This window comes from Scyliorhinus torazame, chromosome 16 (genome assembly GCF_047496885.1).
Source record: "Scyliorhinus torazame isolate Kashiwa2021f chromosome 16, sScyTor2.1, whole genome shotgun sequence".
In the NCBI taxonomy this organism is placed as follows: domain Eukaryota; kingdom Metazoa; phylum Chordata; class Chondrichthyes; order Carcharhiniformes; family Scyliorhinidae; genus Scyliorhinus; species Scyliorhinus torazame.
In genome coordinates, this window is record NC_092722.1 from 93,614,864 (window position 1) to 93,635,519 (window position 20,656).

Genomic DNA, 20,656 nt, shown 5'->3' on the forward strand with positions numbered 1-20,656 from the left:
GAATTTGCTAGTTTGGTGCAGTAAGGTAACTAGGAAAGGTTAATCTAATTGTGCTGTTTTTCAGTTAAAAGTGCAGGGTAGTGACTTCCGGGTGCGGCGATGACCAGCTAAGTCGCAAGTTTCGGCAGCTCCCGGTGGAACGGACTTTTGGGCTCTTAATGAGAGCCCCAACGGCAATTTTAACGGCTAAAAGCACTGTGCGGTAAACCAGAAGGGAATCCCCCCTGGACACGGATGGAAAAAGGAGAGGAAAGTGGCCGGATTGCGGTGGATCCTTTAGAGCAGCGGCAAGGAAGGCAAGCAAAAACCAAGATGGCGTCGGAAGGTGGCAGTTTAATATGGGGCCCTGAACAACACGAGTTCTTGAAGCGCTGCGTGGAAGAACTTAAAAAGGAGATGAAGAAGGAGCTGTTGGCCCCGATATTACAGGCGATTGAAGGGCTAAAGGATGAGCAAAAGACCCAGGAGCAGGAGCTTAGGGTCGTGAAGGCAAAGGCTGCCGAGAACAAGGACGATATACAGGGCCTGGTGGTGAAGACGGAGATGCACGAGGCACACCATAAAAGGTGTGTGGAAAGGCTGGAGGTGCTGGAGAATAATGCGAGGAGGAAGAATTTAAGGATTCTTGGTCTTCCCAAGGGTGCAGAGGGGGCGGACGTCGGGGCATATGTGAGCACGATGCTGCACTCGTTAATGGGATTGGAGGCCCCGACGGGTCCGCTGGAGGTGGAGGGAGCCTATCGAGTTATGGCGCGAAGACCGAGGGCTGGAGAAATTCCCCGAGCCATAGTGGTGAGATTTCTCCGATATAAGGACAGAGAGATGGTCCTCAGATGGGCAAAGAAAACTCGGAGCAGGAGGTGGGAGAACGCAGTGATCCGCGTACATCAGGATTGGAGTGCGGAGGTGGCGAGAAGGAGGGCGAGCTTTAATCGGGCCAAGGCGGTGCTTCATAAAAGGAAGGTCAAATTTGGAATGCTGCAGCCGGCAAGACTGTGGGTCACATATCAAGGGAAACACCACTACTTTGAAACGGCGGTTGAGGCATGGACATTTATTGTCGAAGAGAAATTGGAATACGTGGGTTATATATAAAAAAGAACGTTTGAGACAAAGTGGTGGGGCGAATATGGGGGGAAAAGGGGGGAGAGGAGAGATGATTTTTAAGTTGTTAATCCTGCGACCCGGTAACTTTTCTCTCTTCCCCTTGTTGTGGGGGAGGGAGGGAGGGAGGTGGAGGAGCTGGGGGCGTCGGCCATTGGGGGCGGGGCCAAAAGGGAAGCGCGGGCTTTGTTCCCGCGCTATGATAATTATGGCGGGAACAGGGAAGCAGGAAGGAGGGGGCGTCGCACAGTGCGAGCCGAGGTCACGGGGGAAGCCGAGGTCAGCCAGAGTTTGCTGACTTCTGGGAGCAACATGGGGGGTGCAATTACGCTAGTGGGGGATCTAGCGGGGGGGTGGGGGGGGTTAACTGGGTTGCTGCTGCTGGGGAGAAGGGGCAGCTGGTATGGGGTAGGGTGGGCGGGGCGGGGGGGCGCCACCTGGGGGGGACACAGCTATGTGGGAACCGGGTGAGGAGCTGGTTAAAAAAATGGGGATGGCTAGTCGACAAGGGGGGGGGGGGGGGGTAAAGAGCCCCCCAACCCGGCTGATCACGTGGAATGTGAGAGGGCTGAACGGGCCGATAAAGAGGGCACGGGTACTCGCACACCTAAAGAAACTTAAGGCAGATGTGGTTATGCTACAGGAGACGCATTTGAAACTGATAGACCAGGTCAGACTACGCAAAGGATGGGTGGGGCAGGTGTTTCATTCGGGGCTAGATGCGAAAAACAGGGGGGTGGCTATACTAGTGGGGATGCGGGTAATGTTTGAGGCAAAGACCATAGTGGCGGATAGTGGGGGCAGATACGGGATGGTGAGTGGCAAATTACAGGGGGAGGCGGTGGTCTTAGTGAACGTATATGCCCCGAACTGGGATGATGCCAACTTTATGAGGCGCATGCTAGGACGTATCCCGGACCTAGAGGCGGGGAAGCTGGTAATGGGTGGAGATTTTAACACGATGCTGGAACCAGGGCTGGACAGATCGAGGTCCAGGACCGGAAGGAGGCCGGCAGCAGCTCGGGTGCTTAAGGACTTTATGGAGCAGATGGGAGGAGTAGATCCCTGGAGATTTAGTAGACCTAGGAGTAAGGAGTTTTCGTTTTTCTCCTATGTCCACAAAGTTTATTCACGGATAGACTTTTTTGTTTTGGGAAGGGCGCTGATCCCGAAGGTGACGGGGACGGAGTATACGGCTATAGCTATTTCGGATCACGCTCCACATTGGGTGGACTTGGAGATAGGGGAGGAAAAAGAACAGCGTCCACCATGGAGAATGGACATGGGACTATTGGCGGACGAGGGTGTGTGCTTAAGGGTGAGGGAGTGTATTGAAAGGTACTTGGAACTCAATGATAATGGGGAGGTCCAGATGGGAGTGGTCTGGGAGGCGCTGAAGGCAGTGGTTAGAGGGGAGCTGATATCAATCAGGGCACATAAAGGAAAGCAGGAGAGTAGGGAACGGGAGCGGTTGCTGAAAGAACTTATGAGGGTGGACAGGCAATATGTGGAGGCACCGGAGGAGGGACTATACAGGGAAAGGCAAAGGCTACATGTAGAATTTGATTTGCTGACTACGGGTAATGCAGATGCACAGTGGAGGAAGGCACAGGGTGTACAGTACGAATATGGGGAGAAGGCGAGCAGGTTGCTGGCCCACCAACTGAGGAAAAGGGGAGCAGCGAGGGAGATAGGGGGAGTGAGAGATGAGGAGGGAGAGATGGAGCGGGGAGCGGAGAGAGTGAATGGAGTGTTCAGGGCATTTTATGAAAGATTATATGAAGCTCAGCCCCCGGATGGGAAGGAGAGAATGATGTGTTTTCTGGACCAGCTGGAATTTCCTAAGGTGGAGGAGCAGGAGAGGGTGGGACTGGGAGCACAGATTGAAACAGGGGAAGTAGTGAAAGGAATTAGGAGCATGCAGGTGGGGAAGGCCCCGGGACCAGACAGATTCCCAGTTGAATTTTATAGGAAATATGTGGACTTGCTGGCCCCGCTACTGATGAGAACCTTTAATGAGGCGAGGGAAAGGGGGCAGCTGCCCCCGACTATGTCAGAGGCAACGATATCGCTCCTCCTAAAGAAGGAAAAAGACCCGCTGCAATGCGGGTCCTATAGGCCTATTTCCCTCCTGAACGTGGACGCTACGATTCTGGCCAAAGTAATGGCAATGAGGATAGAGGATTGTGTCCCGGGGGTGGTCCACGAGGACCAAACTGGGTTTGTGAAGGGGTGACAGCTGAATACGAATATACGGAGGCTGCTAGGGGTAATGATGATGCCCCCACCAGAGGGGGAAGCGGAGATAGTGGTGGTGATGGATGCCGAGAAAGCATTTGATAGAGTGGAGTGGGATTATTTGTGGGAGGTGCTGAGGAGATTCGGCTTTGGAGATGGGTATATCAGATGGGTACAGCTGCTGTATAGGGCCCCGATGGCGAGCGTAGTCACGAATGGACGGGGGTCTGAATATTTTCGGCTCCATAGAGAGATGAGGCAGGGATGACCTCTGTCCCCATTATTGTTTGCACTGGCGATTGAGCCCCTGGCAATAGCATTGAGGGGTTCCAGGAAGTGGAGGGGAGTACTCAGGGGAGGAGAAGAACACCAGTATACGAAACAAGGTCGATTTCGGTGGCGTGAGAGCAGCTGGTTAGTCAATTTCAGCGGGAGCATTGCGGAAGGAGGTTGCTGGGAGGTAAGTCAACCTTTAAAAGCACTTCTCTTTGCAGGGGCAGGCCAGTCGATTTCGGCGGCGTGAGAGCAGCTGGTTAGTCAGTTTCAGCGGGAGCATTGCGGAAGGAGGTTGCTGGGAGGTAAGTCAACCTTTAAAAGCACTTCTCTTTGCAGGGGCAGGCCAGTCGATTTCGGCGGCGTGAGAGCAGCTGGTTAGTCAATTTCAGCGGGAGCATTGCGGAAGGAGGTTGCTGGGAGGTAAGTCAACCTTTAAAAGCACTTCTCTTTGCAGGGGCAGGCCAGTCGATTTCGGCGGGAGAACAGCTGGTGAGTGGTGAGTCAGTTTCAGCAGGAGCTGAGAATTTTTCTTTTTTTTTTTTAATTAGTTTTTTTAGGCGGGATCAGGAAGTCGACTCGCGGACGTCTGGGAAGACCCTCACCAATAAATTCTGGTGGAGAGGAAACCCGAGACACTACACGTGTAGTGTCTCCCACCCGCCCTCCTCCTCTAACCTAATAATAAAACCCATTGGTCTGAGGTAAGTACCATATTTTTATTATATTATTATTATTTTTTATAAAAATTTAATTTAGTTGTTAGCCAGATCTTGGTAGAAAGTTAGAGGAATGGCAGGGAAGGGAGTGCAATGTTCCTCCTGCAGGATGTTTGAGGTGAGGGATGCAGTTAGTGTCCTTGCTGATTTTACCTGCAGGAAGTGCTGCCATCTCCAGCTCCTCCAAGACCGAGTTAGGGAACTGGAGCTGGAGTTGGAAGAACTTCGGATCATTCGGGAGGCAGAAGGGGTCATAGATAGCAGCTTCAGGGAATTAGTTACACCAAAGATTGGAGATAGGTGGGTAACTGTAAGAGGGACTGGGAACAAACAGTCAGTGCAGGGATCCCCTGCGGTCGTTCCCCTGAGAAACAAGTATACCGCTTTGGATACTTGTGGGGGGGACGACTTACCAGGGGTAAGCCATGGGGTACGGGCCTCTGGCACGGAGTCTGTCCCTGTTGCTCAGAAGGGAAGGGGGGAGAGGAGCAGAGCATTAGTAATTGGGGACTCGATAGTCAGGGGCACAGATAGGAGATTTTGTGGGAGCGTGAGAGACTCACGTTTGGTATGTTGCCTCCCAGGTGCAAGGGTACGTGATGTCTCGGATCGTGTTTCCCGGGTCCTTAGGGGGGAGGGGGAGCAGCCCCAAGTCGTGGTCCACATTGGCACCAACGACATAGGTAGGAAAGGGGACAAGGATGTCAGGCAGGCTTTCAGGGAGCTAGGATGGAAGCTCAGAACTAGAACAAACAGAGTTGTTATCTCTGGGTTGTTGCCCGTGCCACGTGATAGTGAGATGAGGAATAGGGAGAGAGAGCATTTAAACACGTGGCTACAGGGATGGTGCAGACGGGAGGGTTTCAGATTTTTGGATAACTGGGGCTCTTTCTGGGGAAGGTGGGACCTCTACAGACAGGATGGTCTACATCTGAACCTGAGGGGCACAAATATCCTGGGGGGGGAGATTTGTTAGTGCTCTTTGGGGGGGTTTAAACTAATGCAGCAGGGGCATGGGAACATGGATTGTAGTTTTAGGGTAAGGGAGAATGAGAGTATAGAGGTCAGGAGCACAGATTTGACGTCGCAGGAGGGGGCCAGCGTTCAGGTAGGTGGTTTGAAGTGTGTCTACTTCAATGCCAGGAGTATACGAAACAAGGTAGGGGAACTGGCAGCGTGGGTTGGTACCTGGGACTTCGATGTTGTGGCCATTTCGGAGACATGGATAGAGCAGGGACAGGAATGGATGTTGCAGGTTCCGGGGTTTAGGTGTTTTAGTAAGCTCAGAGTATGAGGAAAGGCTGATGGACTTGAGGTTGTTTTCGTTGGAGAGAAGAAGGTTAAGAGGAGACTTAATAGAGGCATACAAAATGATCAGGGGGTTGGATAGGGTGGACAGTGAGAGCCTTCTCCCGCGGATGGATATGGCTGGCACGAGGGGACATAACTTTAAACTGAGGGGTAATAGATATAGGACAGAGGTCAGAGGTAGGTTCTTTACGCAAAGGGTAGTGAGGCCGTGGAATGCCCTACCTGCTACAGTAGTGAACTCGCCAACATTGAGGGCATTTAAAAGTTTATTGGATAAACATATGGATGATAATGGCATAGTGTAGGTTAGATGGCTTTTGTTTCGGTGCAACATCGTGGGCCGAAGGGCCTGTACTGCGCTGTATTGTTCTATGTTCTATGATCTATAAGGTAGGGGAACTGGCAGCATGGGTTGGTACCTGGGACTTCGATGTTGTGGCCATTTCGGAGACATGGATAGAGCAGGGACAGGAATGGATGTTGCAGGTTCCGGGGTTTAGGTGTTTTAGTAAGCTCAGAGAAGGAGGCAAAAGAGGGAGAGGTGTGGCGCTGCTAGTCAAGAGCAGTATTACGGTGGCGGAGAGGATGCTAGATGGGGACTCTTCTTCCGAGGTAGTATGGGCTGAAGTTAGACACAGGAAAGGAGAGGTCACCCTGTTGGGAGTTTTTTTATAGGCCTCCTAATAGTTCTAGGGATGTAGAGGAAAGGATGGCGAAGATGATTCTGGATATGAGTGAAAGTAACAGGGTAGTTATTATGGGAGACTTTAACTTTCCAAATATTGACTGGAAAATATATAGTTCGAGTACAATAGATGGGTCGTTTTTTGTACAGTGTGTGCAGGAGGGTTTCCTGAAACAATATGTTGACAGGCCAACAAGAGGCGAGGCCACGTTGGATTTGGTTTTGGGTAATGAACCAGGCCAGGTGTTGGATTTGGAAGTAGGAGAGCACTTTGGGGACAGTGACCACAATTCGGTGACGTTTACGTTAATGATGGAAAGGGATAAGTATACACCGCAGGGCAAGAGTTATAGCTGGGGGAAGGGCAATTATGATGCCATTAGACGTGACTTGGGGGGGATAAGGTGGAGAAGTAGGCTGCAAGTGTTGGGCACACTGGATAAGTGGGGCTTGTTCAAGGATCAGCTACTGCGTGTTCTTGATAAGTATGTACCGGTCAGACAGGGAGGAAGGCGTCGAGCGAGGGAACCGTGGTTTACCAGGGAAGTGGAATCTCTTGTTAAGAGGAAGAAGAAGGCCTATGTGAAGATGAAGTGTGAAGTTTCGGTTGGGGCGATGGATAGTTACAAGGTAGCGAGGAAGGATCTAAAGAGAGAGCTAAGACGAGCAAGGAGGGGACATGAGAAGTATTTGGCAGGAAGGATCAAGGAAAACCCAAAAGCTTTCTATAGGTATGTCAGGAATAAGCGAATGACTAGGGAAAGAGTAGGACCAGTCAAGGACAGGGATGGGAAATTGTGTGTGGAGTCTGAAGAGATAGGCGAGATACTAAATGAATATTTTTCGTCAGTATTCACTCAGGAAAAAGATAATGTTGTGAAGGAGAATGCTGAGCCCCAGGCTAATAGAATAGATGGCATTGAGGTACGTAGGGAAGAGGTGTTGGCCATTCTGGACAGGCTGAAAATAGATAAGTCCCCGGGACCTGATGGGATTTATCCTAGGATTCTATGGGAGGCCAGGGAAGAGATTGCTGGACCTTTGGCTTTGATTTTTATGTCATCATTGGCTACAGGAATAGTGCCAGAGGACTGGAGGACAGCAAATGTGGTCCCTTTGTTCAAAAAGGGGAGCAGAGACAACCCCGGCAACTATAGACCGGTGAGCCTCACGTCTGTAGTGGGTAAAGTCTTGGAGGGGATTATAAGGGACAAGATTTATAATCATCTAGATAGGAATAATATGATCAGGGATAGTCAGCATGGCTTTGTGAAGGGTAGGTCATGCCTCACAAACCTTATTGAGTTCTTTGAGAAGGTGACTGAACAGGTAGACGAGGGTAGAGCAGTTGATGTGGTGTATATGGATTTCAGCAAAGCGTTTGATAAGGTTCCCCACGGTAGGCTATTGCAAAAAATACGGAGGCTGGGGATTGAGGGTGATTTAGAGATGTGGATCAGAAATTGGCTAGCTGAAAGAAGACAGAGGGTGGTGGTTGATGGGAAATGTTCAGAATGGAGTACAGTCACAAGTGGAGTACCACAAGGATCTGTTCTGGGGCCGTTGCTGTTTGTCATTTTTATCAATGACCTAGAGGAAGGCGCAGAAGGGTGGGTGAGTAAATTTGCAGACGATACTAAAGTCGGTGGTGTTGTCGATAGTGTGGAAGGATGTAGCAGGTTACAGAGGGATATAGATAAGCTGCAGAGCTGGGCTGAGAGGTGGCAAATGGAGTTTAATGTAGAGAAGTGTGAGGTGATTCACTTTGGAAGGAATAACAGGAATGCGGAATATTTGGCTAATGGTAAAGTTCTTGAAAGTGTGGCTGAGCAGAGGGATCTAGGTGTCCATGTACATAGATCCCTGAAAGTTGCCACCCAGGTTGATAGGGTTGTGAAGAAGGCCTATGGAGTGTTGGCCTTTATTGGTAGAGGGATTGAGTTCCGGAGTCGGGAGGTCATGTTGCAGCTGTACAGAACTCTGGTCCGGCCGCATTTGGAGTATTGCGTACAGTTCTGGTCACCGCATTATAGGAAGGACGTGGAGGCTTTGGAGCGGATGCAGAGGAGATTTACCAGGATGTTGCCTGGTATGGAGGGAAAATCTTATGAGGAAAGGCTGACGGACTTGAGGTTGTTTTCGTTGGAGAGAAGAAGGTTAAGAGGAGACTTAATAGAGGCATACAAAATGATCAGGGGGTTGGATAGGGTGGACAGTGAGAGCCTTCTCCCGCGGATGGATATGGCTGGCACGAGGGGACATAACTTTAAACTGAGGGGTAATAGATATAGGACAGAGGTCAGAGGTAGGTTCTTTACGCAAAGGGTAGTGAGGCCGTGGAATGCCCTACCTGCTACAGTAGTGAACTCGCCAACATTGAGGGCATTTAAAAGTTTATTGGATAAACATATGGATGATAATGGCATAGTGTAGGTTAGATGGCTTTTGTTTCGGTGCAACATCGTGGGCCGAAGGGCCTGTACTGCGCTGTATTGTTCTATGTTCTATGGACAGAGTGGATATTCAGAAGCTTTTTCCCAGGGTGGAAAAGTCAATTACTAGGGGACACAGGTTTAAGGTGCAAAGTTTAGAGGAGATGTGCAAGACAAGTTTTTTTTTTTTAAAGACAGAGTTGCAAGTGCCTGGAACTGGCTGCCAGGGAAAATGCCAGAAGCAGGTATAGTGACGTTTATGAGGCATCTTGACGAATACATGAATAGGATGGGAATAGAGGGATACGGACCCTGGAAGTGCAGAAGATTTTAGTTTAGACAGTAATCATGATCGGCTTGGAGTGCCGAAGGGCCTGTTCCTGTGCTGTACTGTTCTATAATGTTATTACACTGCATTGAAGGCAATGTTGCCTAGCTGGGTGCCCAGGATTGATGCACATTATGGGCTGAATGAACTTCTGCACTGTAAGGATTCTATGGTTCTAATGTCATAAATTAATTTTAATCAAGAAAAACTTCAGTAAAGTCTTCCTGGTGCTGGTCGTTACCCAGTGACATGGATGTTAGGAAAATAATTAATCAGCGATGTCTTCCGAATATCCTGTTGAGCTGGGCTGGTGCAGAGTAAGCACTGGTACCTGACTGGCCCAGTCAGAGCCAGTGACACCAGTCACAGTGTACATTATAGAGATTGAATTCAAGTGTAATTGGATACACTGGCAAAGATTTTATTGAATATAGAGGAGATACATTTTTCTGGATGGTATAATACATCTGAAATAACAGTACTTAAAATATTTCAATTTTTTCTTGATATCAGTCACAGACATGCAGGTAAATATTTGGCATTAACTGGCTTTAAACTGTTCTCAGGCACTTTACAGGAAACTTTACCCCTACACTGTAGCCTCACTGACAGTAACTGCATTGCAGTTCAGGTCAGAGTACAGGCCCCAGTACAGTGCATGCTCCTTGGGAAATGAGGTGGGGTCCCCAGTAAGTTGGGGGAGGGGGAAAATGGTGAGGGAGATCGGAGATAAAAGATTGGGCCCTGGGCACAGTGCTGTGTCTGCAATGCTGACAGAGAGAGGTTATATTGCTACCTGGAGCAATGCTGGGAGTTTGAACGTGCCACTTTTTTACACCAAGCAAAAACAAAAATTATTAGTGAAACAGGACCATCACCAAAGTTCAGTCTGCAAAAGGCTGAAAATACACAAACAATAAATATACTCTCAACATCTGTTCTCATCAAGCATCTGTCTGTTATGTTTGAAATGGAGGCGGTGAAATCTGATCGAAGCCGATTAAGCATCTGTACAACAGTAATTCCCAGGTTTAAATAAATCCACCACCATGCACAAGTACATACAGAACCATCAAACCAACATGTTGCTCAGTGTAGATTTTTAGTGCATAAGTTCGAACAAAAATTGCAAAATGTGCAGTATAAAAAGCTAGCTTTAGTGTTCCAGTGTTTGAGAAACCATTAGTGACCTGCAGAAAGTTTAATATCACAAAGAAACCGTGGGATCACGTACAGCGACCATGTCTGTGGCAACTTTTAAAGGGACAGAGATCTCGCTCACTCTTTCCTCATATTTCAGGCTGTTGAGCAGAGGCCTGTGGCTCTGGTGATTCCAGACGCTGATGGAAGTTGGTTCGTTTCCTCAACTTCTCGGGAGCTTTCCTCCACAGTACAATCTCCTGTCAAGGAATTAAAACAGGCAGTTGAATGGCCAGATCCAGGATTTTCACCATTGATTTTTTTTCTTGCTGGATGAGCCAGCTGGCAACACTGTACAAACATCCATCCACCCACCCAGTATGAACCCAGGATCAGGGACAGACTAATCACAGCCCTAGGCCAATATTTATCCCTCAATGTCACAAACAGATTATCTGGCCTTTGTCACCCCACCCCCTCGCCAGGTCAGTTTTGGGGAATTTTGTGCGTGGGTATAGGCTGCTGCATTTCCAACAGTGACTACCCTTCAAAAGTACTTCATTGGCTGCAAGTGCTCAGAAATATCATGAGGTTACAAAAGGCACTAGACAAGCGCAAGTCTTCCTTCCTAGTTGAATTTCAGAGGATATGATGGTGTGTGTGAGTGTGGAATGGCCATTGGAGGGTGCTAGTCACAGACTGATAGAGAATCCGGAGTACAGCTGGGTAAGAAACAGTGGCTCTAAATATCATTAAGTAGAAAAGTGACAGCAGAGGACTGGAGATGAAAAGTATGACTCCCCTTGCCAGGTCAGTTAGTTTGAACTGTTGTTGAAGAACTACAAAAGTTTATAATACACAATGACACTTACCGAAACAGGTTATAAAGGTCTGTCAGCATAGATTTCAAAAAAACAGGTAACTTGGCTAAGTTAGAATTATTTGGACAGATGCAGTTTACATGAATGTTCAAGTAGGGGACTTCCGGGTGCGGCGATGACCAGCTAAGTCGCAGGTTTCGGCAGCTCCCGGTGGAAAGGACTTTTGGGCTCTTAATAGGAGCCCCAACGGCAATTTTAACGGCTAAAAACACTGTGCGGTAAACCAGAAGGGAATCCCCCCTGGACACGGATGGAAAAAGGAGAGGAAAGTGGCCGGATTGCGGTGGATCCTCCAGAGCAGCGGACAGGAAAGCAGGCACAAAGCAAGATGGCGTCGGAAGGAGGCAGTTTAATATGGGGCCCTGACCAACAAGAGTTCCTGCGGCGTTGCGTGGAAGAACTTAAAAAGGAGATGAAGAAGGAGCTGTTGGCCCTGATATTACAGGCGATTGAAGGGCTAAAGGAGGAGCAAAAGACCCAGGAACAGGAGCTTCGGGTCATGAAGGCAAAGGCTGCTGAGAATGAGGACGACATACAGGGCCTGGTGGTGAAGACAGAGATGCAGGAGGCACAACACAAAAGGTGTGTGGAAAGGCTGGAGGTGCTGGAGAATAATGCGAGGAGGAAGAATTTAAGGGTTCTTGGTCTTCCCGAAGGTGCAGAAGGGGCGGACGTCGGGGCATATGTGAGCACGATGCTGCGCTCGTTAATGGGATCGGAGGCCCCGACGGGCCCGTTGGAGGTGGAGGGAGCCTATCGAGTTATGGCGCGAAGACCGAGGGCTGGAGAAATTCCTCGAGCCATAGTGGTGAGATTTCTCCGATATAAGGACAGAGAGATGGTCCTCAGATGGGCAAAGAAAACTCGGAGCAGTAGGTGGGAGAACGCGGTGATCCGCGTATATCAAGATTGGAGTGCGGAGGTGGCGAGAAGGAGGGCAAGCTTTAATCGGGCCAAGGCGGTGCTGCACAAAAGGAAGGTTAAATTTGGAATGCTGCAGCCGGCAAGACTGGGTCACACATCAAGGGAAACACCATTACTTTGAAACGGCAGAAGAAGCGTGGACATTTATTGTCGAGGAGAAACTGGAATAAGCGGGCTAGAAAAAGAACGTTTGGGACAAAGTGGTGGGGTGAGTATGTGGGGTGAAGAGGGGGAAAAGGGGGAAGAGATGATTTCCCAAGTTGTCAATCCTGCGACCCTGTAACTTTTCTCTCTTCCCCATGTCGTGGGGGAGGGGGGGGGAGGGAGGATGAGGAGCTGGGGGCGCCGGCCATTGGGGGCGGGGCCAAATGGGAAGCTCGGGCTTTGTTCCCGCGCTATGGTAATCATGGCGGGAACAGGGAAGCAGGAAGGAGGGTGCCTCGCACAGTGGGAGCCGAGGTCACGGGGAGAAGCCGAGGTCGGCCAGAGTTTGCTGACTTCTGGGAGCAACATGGGGGGTGCAATTACGCTAGTGAGGGATCTAGCGGGGGGGGGGGGGGGGGGTTAACTGGGTTGCTGCTACTGGGGAGAAGGGGGAGCTGGTATGGGGTGGGGTGGGAGGGCGCCATTGGGGAGAGTGACGGCTACGTGGGAACCGGGTGAGGAGCTGGATTGAAAAAGGAGATGGCTAGAGGGGGGGTAAAGAGCCCCCCAACCCGGCTGATCACGTGGAATGTGAGAGGGCTGAACGGGCCGATAAAGAGGGCACGGGTACTCGCACACCTAAAGAAACGTAAGGCAGATGTGGTTATGCTGCAGGAGACGCATCTGAAACTGATAGACCAGGTCAGACTACACAAAGGATGGGTGGGGCAGGTGTTTCATTCGGGGCTAGACGCAAAAAACAGGGGGGTGGCTATACTAGTGGGGAAGCGGGTAATGTTTGAGGCAAAGACCATAGTGGCGGATAGTGGGGGCAGATACGTGATGGTGAGTGGCAAATTGCAAGGGGAGGCGGTGGTCTTAGTGAACGTATATGCCCCGAACTGGGATGATGCCAACTTTATGAGGCGTATGTTAGGACGTATCCCGGACCTAGAGGTGGGGAAGTTGGTAATGGGTGGAGATTTTAATACGGTGCTGGACCCAGGGCTGGACAGATCGAGGTCCAGGACCGGAAGGAGGCCGGCTGCAGCTAGGGTGCTTAAGGACTTTATGGAGGAGTAGACCCCTGGAGATTTAGTAGACCTAGGAGTAAGGAGTTTTCGTTTTTCTCCTATGTCCACAAATTTTATTCACGGATAGACTTTTTTGTTTTGGGAAGGGCACTGATCCCGAAGGTGACGGGGACGGAGTACATGGATATAGCTATTTCGGATCACGCTCCACATTGGGTGGACCTGGAGATAGGGGAGGAAAAAGAACAGCGCCCACCCTGGAGAATGGACATGGGATTATTGGCAGATGAGGGGGTGTGTTTAAGGGTGAGGGGGTGTATTGAAAGGTACTTGGAACTCAATGATAATGGGGAGGTTCAGGTGGGAGTGGTCTGGGAGGCGCTGAAGGCAGTGGTTAGAGGGGAGCTGATATCTATTAGGGCACATAAAGGAAAGCAGGAGGGTAGGGAAAGGGAGCGGTTGTTGAAAGAACTTCTGAGGGTGGACAGACAATATGCGGAGGCACCGGAGGAGGGACTGTACAGGGAAAGGCAAAGGCTACATGTAGAATTTGACTTGTTGACTACGGGTAATGCAGAGGCACAATGGAGGAAGGCACAGGGTGTACAGTACGAATATGGGGAGAAGGCGAGCAGGTTGCTGGCCCACCAACTGAGGAAAAGGGGAGTAGCGAGGGAGATAGGGGGGGTGAGAGATGAGGAGGGAGAGATGGAGCGGGGAGCGGAGAGAGTGAATGGAGTGTTCAAGGCATTTTATGAAAGATTATATGAAGCTCAGCCCCCGGATGGGAAGGAGAGAATGATGTACTTTCTGGATCAGCTGGAATTTCCTAAGGTGGAGAAGCAGGAGAGGGCGGGACTGGGAGCACAGATTGAGATGGAGGAAGTAGTGAAAGGGATTGGGAGCATGCAGGCGGGGAAGGCCCCTGGACCAGACGGATTCCCAGTTGAATTCTATAGGAAATATATGGACTTGCTGGCCCCGCTACTGATGAGAACCTTTAATGAGGCGAGGGAAAGGGGGCAGCTGCCCCCGACTATGTCAGAGGCAACGATATCGCTCCTCCTAAAGAAGGAAAAAGACCCGCTGCAATGCGGGTCCTATAGGCCTATTTCCCTCCTGAATGTGGACGCTAAGATTCTGGCCAAGGTAATGGCAACGAGGATAGAGGATTGTGTCCCGGGGGTGGTTCATGAGGACCAAACTGGGTTTGTGAAGGGGAGACAGCTGAATACAAATATACGGAGGCTGCTAGGGGTAATGATGATGCCCCCACCAGAGGGGGAAGCGGAGATAGTGGTGGCGATGGATGCCGAGAAAGCATTTGATAGAGTGGAGTGGGATTATTTGTGGGAGGTGCCGAGGAGATTTGGCTTTGGAGATGGGTCTATCAGATGGGTACAGTTGCTGTATAGGGCCCCGATGGCGAGCATGGTCACGAATGGACGGGGGTCTGATTATTTTCGGCTCCATAGAGGGACGAGGCAGGGATGTCCTCTGTCCCCGTTATTGTTTGCACTGGCAATTGAGACCCTGGCCATAGCATTGAGGGGTTCCAGGAAGTGGAGGGGAGTACTCAGGGGAGGAGAGGAACACCGCATATCTCTGTATGCGGATGATTTGTTGCTATATGTGGCAGACCCGGCGGAGGGGATGCCAGAGATAATGCGGATACTTGGGGAGTTTGGGGATTTTTCAGGGTATAAATTGAACATGGGGAAAAGTGAGTTGTTTGTGGTGCATCCAGGGGAGCAGAGCAGAGAAATAGAGGATTTACCGTTGAGGAAGGTAACAAGGGACTTTCGGTACTTGGGGATCCAGATAGCCAAGAATTGGGGTACATTACATAGGCTTAATTTAACGCGGTTGGTGGAACAGATGGAGGAGGACTTTAAGAGATGGGACATGGTGTCCCTGTCACTGGCAGGGAGGGTGCAGGTGGTTAAAATGGTGGTCCTCCTGAGATTCCTTTTTGTGTTTCAGTGCCTCCCGGTGGTGGTCACGAAGGCTTTTTTCAAAAGAATCGAGAAGAGTATTTTGTGTGGGCCGGGAAGACCCTGAGAGTGAGGAGGGGATTTTTGCAGCGTAGTAGGGACAGGGGGGGGATGGCACTGCCGAGCCTAAGTGAGTACTACTGAGCCGCCAATGTTTCAATGGTGTCTAAGTGGATGGGAGAGATTGGAGAGGGCGTCCTGCAGGGGGACTAGCCTACAAGCTATGGTGACGGCGCCGTTGCCGTTCTCACCGAAGAAATACACCACAAGCCCGGTGGTGGTGGCTACATTGAAAATTTGGGGGCAGTGGAGACGACATAGGGGAAAGACGGGAGCCTCGGTGCGGTCCCCGATAAGAAATAACCATAGGTTTGTTCCGGGGAGAATGGATGGAGGATTTGGAGCATCGCAAAGAGCAGGGGTAGCACAATTGAGAGATCTGTTCGTAGATGGGACGTTTGCGAGTCTGGGAGCGCTGACGGAAAAATATGGGTTGCCCCAAGGGAACGCATTTCGGTATATGCAACTGAGGGCTTTTGCGAGGCAACAGGTGAGGGAATTCCCGCAGCTCCCGACGCAGGAGGTGCAGGATAGGGTGATCTCAGAGACATGGGTGGGGGATGGTAAGGTGTCGGACATATATAGGGAAATGAGGGACGAGGGGGAGATCATGGTAGATGAGCTGAAAGGGAAATGGGAAGAAGAGCTGGGGGAGGAGATTGAGGAGGGGCTGTGGGCTGATGCCCTACGTAGGGTAAACTCATCGTCCTCGTGTGCCAGGCTAAGCCTGATACAATTTAAGGTGTTACACAGGGTGCATATGACTGGAGCACGGCTCAGTACATTTTCTGGGGTAGAGGATAGGTGTGCGAGATGCTCGAGAAGCCCAGCGAATCACACCCACATGTTCTGGTCATGCCCGGCACTACAGGGGTTTTGGGTGGGGGTGGCAAAGGTGCTTTCGAAGGTGGTGGGGCTCCAGGTCGAACCAAGCTGGGGGTTGGCTATATTTGGGGTTGCAGAAGAGCCAGGAGTGCAGGAGGCGAGAGAGGCTGATGTTTTGGCCTTTGCGTCCCTAGTAGCCCGGCGCAGGATATTGTTAATGAAGAAGGAAGCCAAACCCCCGGGTGTGGAGACCTGGATAAACGACATGGCAGGGTTTATAAAGTTAGAACGGATTAAGTTCGTACTAAGGGGTTCGGCTCAAGTGTTCACCAGGCGGTGGCAACCGTTCGTCGACTATCTCACAGAAAGATAGAGGGAATGGAAAAGAAGAAGACAACAGCAGCAACCCAGGGGGGAGGGGGGGGGGGGAAGGGGAGGGGGGGAGAAATCGGACGGACTCTCAGGGGTGTTATTGTATATGTTTAGGCACTTGTTTTAGGTAATGTATATTGGACTGCTGGATCGTATCTTTGGAGAGTATTTACTTTTGACCAGGCAGTTGCCATTTAGTTTGGTTTTTGTTTCTGTTCATATATTATTTATTTATTTGTTTAAAACTGGCCACTGTTATTTATATTGCTTTATTGTTGTTTAAAAGAAACACTACGTACTGTTATGTTTGGCCAAAAAATCTTGAATAAAATATATATTTTTTAAAAAATGAATGTTCAAGTAGTATTTCACCAAATGCAAGGGATACATAGTAAAATTAATAACCATGACTACAGTGTGTACCGTCAAAAATGTGCACTACAGCAACTCAACGAAGTTTCTTCAGCAGCAACTCTCAAACTTGCGACTAGCACCAACTACTAGGATTAGGGAACACCATCACTACCAAGATCCTCAACAAGCCACACACTAACCTGACTTGGAACTATGTCACTAGGTTAAAAGCCTTTCCCTCCCTAACAGCATTGTGGGTGTGCCTACACAACATGGACTGCAGCGGTTCAAGGCAGCGGCTCACCACCACCTACTTAACTGCAATTAGGGATTAGCAATAAATGCTGGACTTATCCCACAACCCAAAAATAATTTTAAAAAGGGGATTGTGGCCTTTTAGTCAGAAAGTGAAGATTGCGTGTGTAGTGAGTGGTGGTCGAGTGCTGGGGTGAAATTGATGCATAACAATCAGAACTTGGAAACTGAGAAACTAAGGAAACAATAGCAAAGAATTTGCTGATGGAGTTAGAGCAAGGGTGAGGTGAGATCACAGATGTGAGAGGGAATAGCTGGATGGGAAGAGAGTCTAATTCGGAGAAATGTGAAGAGCTTGATTATGACCGAAAGAAACTACAGAGAGTTGTGAACAAACAAGATCCTGCCTCCAATCCAATCGATTGTCTACACCTTCCGCTGCCTTGGGAAAGTGGGCAGCATAATCAAAGACCCCTCCCACCCGGGTTATTCTCTCTTCCAATGGGCCAAAAATAGAAAAGTCAGAGAACATGCACCAATAGATTCAAAAACAGCTTCTCCCCACTGTTACCATACTCGTGAATGACCCCTAAGACCGCAAGACATGGCCATTCGGCCCATTGAGTCTGCTTCGCCATTCATTCATGGCTGATATATTTCCCATTCTCATTCTCCTGCCTTCTCCCCATAGCTCCTGAACTCTTATTTGAAGTAACAGTGGGTCTGGTCTATGGGACGATTAATCTGTGGCACTGGCTGAACTGCAGTCCTTGAGCCAAGCCCTCCCCTCCAACACCCGCCAATCTCTCTCTCTCTCTCTCTTCCCCCCCCCCCCCCCGGCCACACTTCATGTCCCCTACTGGCTAGCCCAGCCCAGAACCACCCCACAAACCATCTGACAGAGCGAGGCAGGTTGTAACAGTGCAAACATGTGACAACATACATACAGACATGTGCCCTAGCACCTATCACTAAATGTGCCCCGCACCCGTACCAACTTAACTGGTGTCTAATTATCCAGCCTTATGGGTCCTAACGCTATGTCTAGGTGGATCTCCAGACAGTACATCAGGAGTGGAAGCGGCCTGCTGAGATTCCCGTCCTGTGACCTGCGTCCCCGTTGGTTGCCGTCTTCTGGGCGACCGGGCCTGGGTGCTGCTCGGGTGTCCAGGTGGCGTGATGCCTCCCTGTTGTGCCCACTGCTTCCCCCTGCCACTGCCAGTCCTGGTGGCCTGCTCTCGTCTCAGCCATGGTCTGCATGCTCGCAGCCATGGAACACAGAGAGTGAACCACCTCCGCCTGGAATTGCGGCACATCACGCCGCTATCATGGTATGTGCCACCTCCCTCTGCATCTGTGTCACACCGGCCAGTGGCTGGGCAATGCCACCAGCCCTCTCAGTGATGGCCCGCTGTGACCAGGTGGCTCTGGCTGCCTGTGAGAGGGCAGCCCTGTCCTGGGCCTCGGCCACTGCCTGCACAGAATACCCCAGGCCTTGGGCATGCTGATCCATATCCGCAACTCTCGCCCCCAAGGCCTCCACTGCAGTCACAGGTTGTAACAGTGCTAATCTGGGAGGCGCGCATGGCTGGCACCACCACCTGCTCCTGCACATGGTTGGTCACCTCCAGCTGTGCCTGCAGGTGGTGGATGCTCGCCGACAACCCATCATGTAGTCCCTGGCTCTGTGACTGCATCTCCACAATCGATGGGCCTGTCCGTTCCAGAAGCCCGAAACACATTTGGACGGCAGCTAGTCCCCAGGTTGGCCTGTCCTCTCCTCAGGAGTTCGAACCTCCACCTGCTGTACCGCATCATTCGTGTGGTGAGACCCAGATAGTGTCTCAGGAGCCTCTTCACTAAAGTGCCCAACCAATGTGAGTGTCTCTGGGATGGTGGAGAGTGTTGGAGACAGCTGTGAATGGAAACCGGATGTCAACGTTGGAATCGAGCTCCGGGGTGTCCGGGGTTTCGGGCATATGGATCAACTCCGTGACGGTGTCGTCGCCGCTGCTCAGCTCCTGGGGTTCAGGCTGTGGACACCAGAACAACCTGCCCCACCGCTGACGGGTCCTGGAAGACAAAAGATAAGACACATGATTACACCGTGGGCTGAATTTGGTTGTGGTAGTAGGGGCGAGAGTGGTGTGGGGGTGGTTGACACAAATGGCACAGGGAACCACTACGCAGCGTGGTCTCAATGCTCGCCCAAGGCCAATCTCCACCCCGGCGACTGCCCTTACCTCGAGCACGCCAACCACATTCAGGGACCTTCAGCTCTGCTGCAGTGAGGTGCCATGGGTCTGGCAATCCTCCTTCCGCTCCCTGCACTTCCGAGCGGCCTTCTTCTCCTTCCCAGGCCGGATACAGGGTGGCCTGGCTCTCCTCCAAAGTGTACAGCAGGGCCTCAAACTCGGCGTAACTGAATCGTGGGGCCACGCATCTTTCTGCTAGCTTGTTGGCTGGGATGGTGTGTGGGGAGTGAAGTATGTATATGAGGCTGCAGCTTATCAGCCTCCCGAGTGTCAATTGTGAATCCAGCATCATTTCTCATTGGAAGTTTGTGTTCAACGTGGTGCCAATGCTAGCCCCTTAAGTCGCTGAATCGGTTCAGGTGTGGCGCCAGTTTTGCTGTCGTGAAAGTCCACGTATCCTAATCCTACATCGGTGTCAACACAATCTTAGGAACAGAGAATCCCGCCGCCTATGCTTTTTTTCATGCATAGAATGATCTCTCTGGACTGTCCGCAGAACAATACTTGTCACTGTACCTTGGTACACGTGACAATAAATATAAATATAAATCTATGGAATAAGGAAATGGAAAACAAGATTTTAAATTGAGTGACTGGACCTTGTTTTGCAGGGTAAAGCAATGGTGAACAGAGACAGGAATTCAAAACCTGGCATGACAACTTATGAAATTTAGTTCATCACCTTGCAGCATCAGATTAAATGGCCCAGAAAATCTCACCTATCGAATAAGAATAATCTTTATTATTGTCCTTACTGTGAAAAACTCCCAGTCGCCGGTTCGGGTATACAGAGGGAGAATTCAGAATGGCCAATTTACCCAACATCACGGGCGGGATTCTCCACTCCCGCGTCGAGGTTCATGATGGCGCGAAACGGCCCCGATCCCGACCGATTCAGGCCCTGACAATGGGCTAGGATCAGGGCCGCGTCATCTACACGTGCCAGGTCTTGTCGCCCGCGTAAAGGCGGCGCCGCATGGATGACGCGGCCGGCGCCGCATAACTGGCGTCATCCGCGCATGCGTGGTTGCCGTCCTCTCTAAGTCTGCCCCGCAAGAAGATGGCGGACGGATCTTGCGGGGCCGCGGAAGGAAGGAGGTCCTCCTTCAGAGAGGACGGCCAAACGATCGGTGGGCACCGATCACGGGCCACCCCACATTTAAGGTACCCCACGGTGCAGGATCCCCTCGCAGGTCGCCCCCCCAGCGTTCACGCACCGTTCACGACGGCAGCGACCAGGTGTGGACGGCGCCTGGGGGGAACACGCCGTTTTGGCCTGGCCGCTCGGCCCATCCGGGCCTGAGAATAGCGGGAGGGCCGGAGAATCG

At 50.8% G+C, this 20,656-nt stretch overlaps 1 protein-coding gene across 3 annotated transcripts in view; it reads right to left on the bottom strand.

Annotated features, from left to right (window-relative positions):
- Positions 1-9,490: 9,490 nt before the first annotated feature.
- The window catches only part of vps26a (VPS26, retromer complex component A), a 239,827-nt gene continuing 228,661 nt past the window's right edge, over positions 9,491-20,656 (bottom strand). For all 3 annotated transcript variants that reach the window (XM_072478757.1, XM_072478754.1, XM_072478756.1), the window contains one exon: positions 9,491-10,490. In XM_072478757.1, coding sequence (XP_072334858.1) covers positions 10,387-10,490 — 104 coding nt within the window. In that variant the 3' untranslated portion in view covers positions 9,491-10,386. The remainder of the gene's footprint in view (positions 10,491-20,656) is intronic.